At 36.6% G+C, this 4529-nt stretch overlaps 1 protein-coding gene across 1 annotated transcript; it reads left to right on the top strand.

Moving 5' to 3' along the window:
* The first annotated feature begins 6 nt into the window (after positions 1 to 6).
* Positions 7 to 2304, top strand: LOC113498806. Its single transcript, XM_026878948.1, has 5 exons — positions 7 to 98; positions 170 to 277; positions 695 to 843; positions 1429 to 1600; positions 2129 to 2304. The coding sequence occupies exons 2-5, from the start codon at positions 247 to 249 to the stop codon at positions 2302 to 2304; spliced, it is 528 nt and encodes a 175-aa protein (XP_026734749.1). The 5' UTR covers positions 7 to 98; positions 170 to 246.
* Positions 2305 to 4529: the final 2225 nt, after the last annotated feature.

Raw genomic sequence — 4529 nt, 5'->3', positions numbered from 1 at the left:
CACCGGCCGTTGCCGAAATGGATTTGTTCAACAACGTGCGTTTCAACGGATCCGAGGTTCTGAATGACGATGCCAGTCTGAATAGCAACTATTTTCGGGTATGAAATACTTATAAATTAAATTAATATAAATAAATTATAGACACGTGCTTATTATATTTTGTTTACAGGTTATAGTTGTTCAGAATCGACTGCGTCTGATTTGTGGCCAGATAATGCAAGCTTGCAAAACTCGAGAAGCAATGAAATGAATGATACTTTCGAGTTTCTGGTTAAAAGTTAGTACCTATAACATTTGATTTTGACAATTTAAACGATTGACATCTCTCGACGAAAATTTTTTGCTTAACTTATTAAATATGATTACTACCCCCATATTGTTTTGTTCTTATTGACAGCGTTTTGTTATCTTTGACTCTTGACGGCAAGGATAGCCCAGTGGTTGATCGGATCATCCGCCAAACCCACTGGGCGCGACTTGTTGCGGGTTCGGTCCCCGTGTAGGATTTATTTTTTTGTGATCTACGAATGCTCTTACTGACTTTAGGTGTCTTTGTATACACGATTTGAATGTTTATGAAAATTAACGCGACGCAAGGATTTAATTCTTTACTGGGGTCGCTTTTTTTTTCTGTTTCCAAAATATACCTATAAAAAGGTCTATATCCCGTAAATCTTAATTTTATTGATTGCAGGTATTTCATCGGCAAACAACTATTTGTCGATGCTTACTCGAGAGCAGTTGTCAGTTCTGCGTTCAATTCGCCCCAGTTTGTTGTACGAGTTCTTGCAAGAGATCGCGAAAGCCCGCAGTGACAGACGCGTTCGTCGTCACTTGCCGAACGTAAGTTTATAAATGAAAGGTTGTTTACATAAAAACAGTCTCCCAATAATCTTTTGTGGGTGCGTGCGTTCAGTCACAGTAGTATCTAGTATTTTCGGTAGTTAGCCGCATTGCTCGAAGAATTTATACCTATCGACTTTTATGTTTAAATTTTTATTACTTAGTCTTTACTATTGTTTAGGTAAAGGAAAGAAGTGTTTATTTTAAAGAGTTTAGTGGTCTTTGTTTATTTTGCTTTTACATATATCCATTCGCCATCCCTATTGTAAACTTAGATTGTCTGATTGAAATCTTCGCAATGAGTTTCGAAAGATCTGATCCCCTTGTCCAAATCGCGGCATTTAATATTTTTTTATACTTAGTAACTTTCTTCGGCAAATTCAGAATTATTTGATATCGGTTTAATCACGCGTTTATTTATAGGGATCTCGCGACAGCGGGCTAACCAAAGCCATAAGTTGAAACGGCGGGGTGGCGCCCCGAGTCGAGTCCAGATAATTTTAAAACTAGTGAACCCGATAGGCGATAAATACGCGTTAGGAAACGGTTATATCAAACAATTATTTAATGTGTTTTTGTGTACAGGAATGTGCTTTTTGCAAGAATAACGGGAGAACGAGGAGTGTTTACTCGTCGCACGTGTTGAAGGACGGTCGCGGGCGCGTGTTGTGTCCCGTGCTGCGCGCCTTCCGCTGTCCGCGCTGCGGCGCCACCGGCGACTCGGCTCACACCATCAAGTACTGCCGGGAGGATCCGAGTCAGGTACGAAGTGATCTATTGCTGAATTTTCTATTAGTAGAGAGTCGGTGAATTCGTCTATTATTATTAATTTCTATGATTGATTTTGTGTGCAGTCTCGTTAATTTTTATATAAAACTAGCAGTTGCCCGCGACTTCGTCCGCGTGGTAAATAAACCCGTAGTTCATCATTTTTGTTCTATTGTCAATAGTATTAGCAGCGTAAAGGTTTCTGATTTTGAACCTTTGGTTAAATTATCGCAATTTTCGTACGGAACCCTAATATTTTTCAAAATAACTTATAGCCTATGTTCAGCGGGGATAATGTAGCTTCTCAACAGGGAGCCCATTCGTGTCAAACGAACAAATATTTCCTCTTTGTATTAGTACAGATGAGCTAGTAAGTCAACATTCATTGTCTCTTGAAAACTGTTCGATCAACGATGTATACCTTATACATCGTATACCTAACTACTACTGGCTTGTGGTAGAATTTAAAAAAGTGGCAATGAAATAAATTTGGTGTCTCACATATTGGTATTTTCAGGTGGTTTAGCTTCACGTCGCCGCATGCAGCCATCAGCGGGTCTGCTGCTGAACGCTGCTGGATTCGGGCCATCACGTACACAAGCCTGCGCCCCGGCCGCGCCCGCCGCCTCGCCGTCCCCCATGCCGGCTAATTCTTCCCTCCCATACAACTGGTCCAATTTCACTCTTAATTAAATTATGCAACGGAAAGCGGGGTTCATCCATCAATTGTCTCATGAATTTGATTTGGTTTTTACTCCATCGATAGGTATTTGTCCAATCATTGCTAGGTGACGTAGTACATAGTATTTGAATACTATGTATTTACCATCGCCCTGCTAACAATAAGATATATGATTTATGGATGTTCCCAATCTCCTTTCGCGTGGAAGAAGTGAAAAGCGGGTATATTGACTCTTAGGTGAAGCGCAAATGATGGTCAATTCATACATTGCAGGCAGATGACCAAACCTTAGTAAAGACTGTAATTTGAGGAAATGAGGTGGCGCAATACACCGCTCTGTTCTTACTTTAGGAAATTGTTGGCCATTACGACAGCGAAAATGTAATAAGACCACATTTCCACCTCATTATTGCTCAGCGTCTTCACCAACCGCCAACTTTATATTACGAATGGACCACTTAAGGAATTTGTTTTTAAGTCTAACAAGACTTTATCTGTGGCAGTTGTCTTTGTTATCATCGTAACGTAGATTTCTGTTATAAATTACTTTTTGGTATTTTTTAACATGAACGCTGCGTTCAAAAGCTAAGATCGTTTATTTTATACTTTCTAAGTATAAAGGTGAACACTGATAGATATTCTCTATTCATTCTATTGTTTTAAAAAGTATGCGGGCCGTACTTTGACACACTAGCGCCAGGAAACTGCTGCAGATAAATTAGTTATGTATTCCACTTTCCTCATTCTTTTTCATTGGTTTTAAAAATATATTTCCCCAATATTATAAATTTCGAAGTTGATTCAAATTAATAATAATATTACATTACGAATTTGTTTCTAAATAGATATGAATTTATTGTCAATACGAATCATTCAATACCTTAATAAATTACTGCTTGATCCGTTGAAATTAACTCTGTAGCCTTGCCAATGAAAAAAATATTTTGTTTCAATAGATATACTATTTTTAATCCATAAAAGTACTTCCAAGTAACTACGTATGTTCTATTTTCTTTATTCAAATAAACTTATCTTTGCATTTAATTTGTGTTTTATTTTTGATTTTTTCAAATTCATGTTGTATAAAATTTGGTAAAATAAAATGCAGTTTTGTCTCCATTATTTTATTCAAATACAACTATAATAATCGATAATACATTTAACAGTGTAACAGAGTATTTAATGTGGTAGAATACTTTTCTAACAATAATTGTAGAAAGACTTGTCGCCCACTTAACAGTCTCGCGCTTAATAAGGAGTTAGATTGATAATTCTTTATTACTGTCAAAAAATATTACTTTGAAGAGCAGCAGTGTTTTTTTCTATAATCCTAAAAATAGACTTTAAATCTGGCAATCGAAGGTTTATAAATATTGACAAAGAGTCAACACATTTTTCAGACAGTTATGAATTTTATAATATCAACTTTGACGACCTCCGTGGTCGAGTGCGTACGCACCGGTTTCAAGGTGTCGCTAGCTCTGAGGTCCCGGGTTCGATCCCCGGTCGGGTCAATGTAAAAATTCACACTACATTGTCTCAGGTCTGGTTGTTGTCATACCTTCGTTGTATCTGAATTCCATAACACAAGTGCTTTAGCAACTTACTTTGGGTTCAGAACAATGTATGAGACGTTGTCCGCATTTATTTATAAAAAAACTAATGTCTATTTTCGAGCATCACATAATACGCTTCCATAATGTGCGCCGGTTTGCAGACTGCACTTTAAGTGGGCTACAAACCCAGACTTTTTTTTAATTGGCATGCCTACGCAATGGCACTAACTTTTTGGTTACATAAGAGAGGATCAACACGATATAATTATTTGACAATATCGGTCTATTCAAAACCAAAAACAATAATAACATTTTAAGAGATTAAATTCGTTACATTCGATTCATTGGGTATCACCCATTTAACTGTATTCAACACGTGGTACACAGCTTCGTAACATGATATTACAAATTTATTATGAATAACAAGCGAACATTAAAGTAGGTAAAGTCCTTAACTACTCAAGTAAATTCATCAAAATAGTAAAAAAAGGCAAATATGATTGTATAACGCATTCATATAAGGAGCATTTGGCTTCTTGAATAGAAACTTCAGTTGAGTCGTATTTTCTGTCTATTTATTACATTCAAATAAATTCGAAAAAATCATACTATCTAAAGACGATGAAATGAGGTGATCCAAGTAAGTCACAAAATACCGACATAATAAAACTTAAACAATA

The sequence above is a fragment of the Trichoplusia ni genome, chromosome 11, assembly GCF_003590095.1.
Source record: "Trichoplusia ni isolate ovarian cell line Hi5 chromosome 11, tn1, whole genome shotgun sequence".
Taxonomy (NCBI): domain Eukaryota; kingdom Metazoa; phylum Arthropoda; class Insecta; order Lepidoptera; family Noctuidae; genus Trichoplusia; species Trichoplusia ni.
This window is presented reverse-complemented; position numbering and strand designations above follow the sequence as displayed.

Bases quoted from the DNA above. Each gene is read 5' to 3' on its own strand.
- LOC113498806 (XM_026878948.1), top strand. From the start codon at position 247: ATGAATGATACTTTCGAGTTTCTGGTTAAAA. The intron at 844-1,428 runs GTAAGTTTATAA...TTTTGTGTACAG, and splicing joins TTCGTCGTCACTTGCCGAAC to GAATGTGCTTTTTGCAAGAA. The intron at 1,601-2,128 runs GTCAGGTACGAA...TGGTATTTTCAG, and splicing joins GTACTGCCGGGAGGATCCGA to GTGGTTTAGCTTCACGTCGC.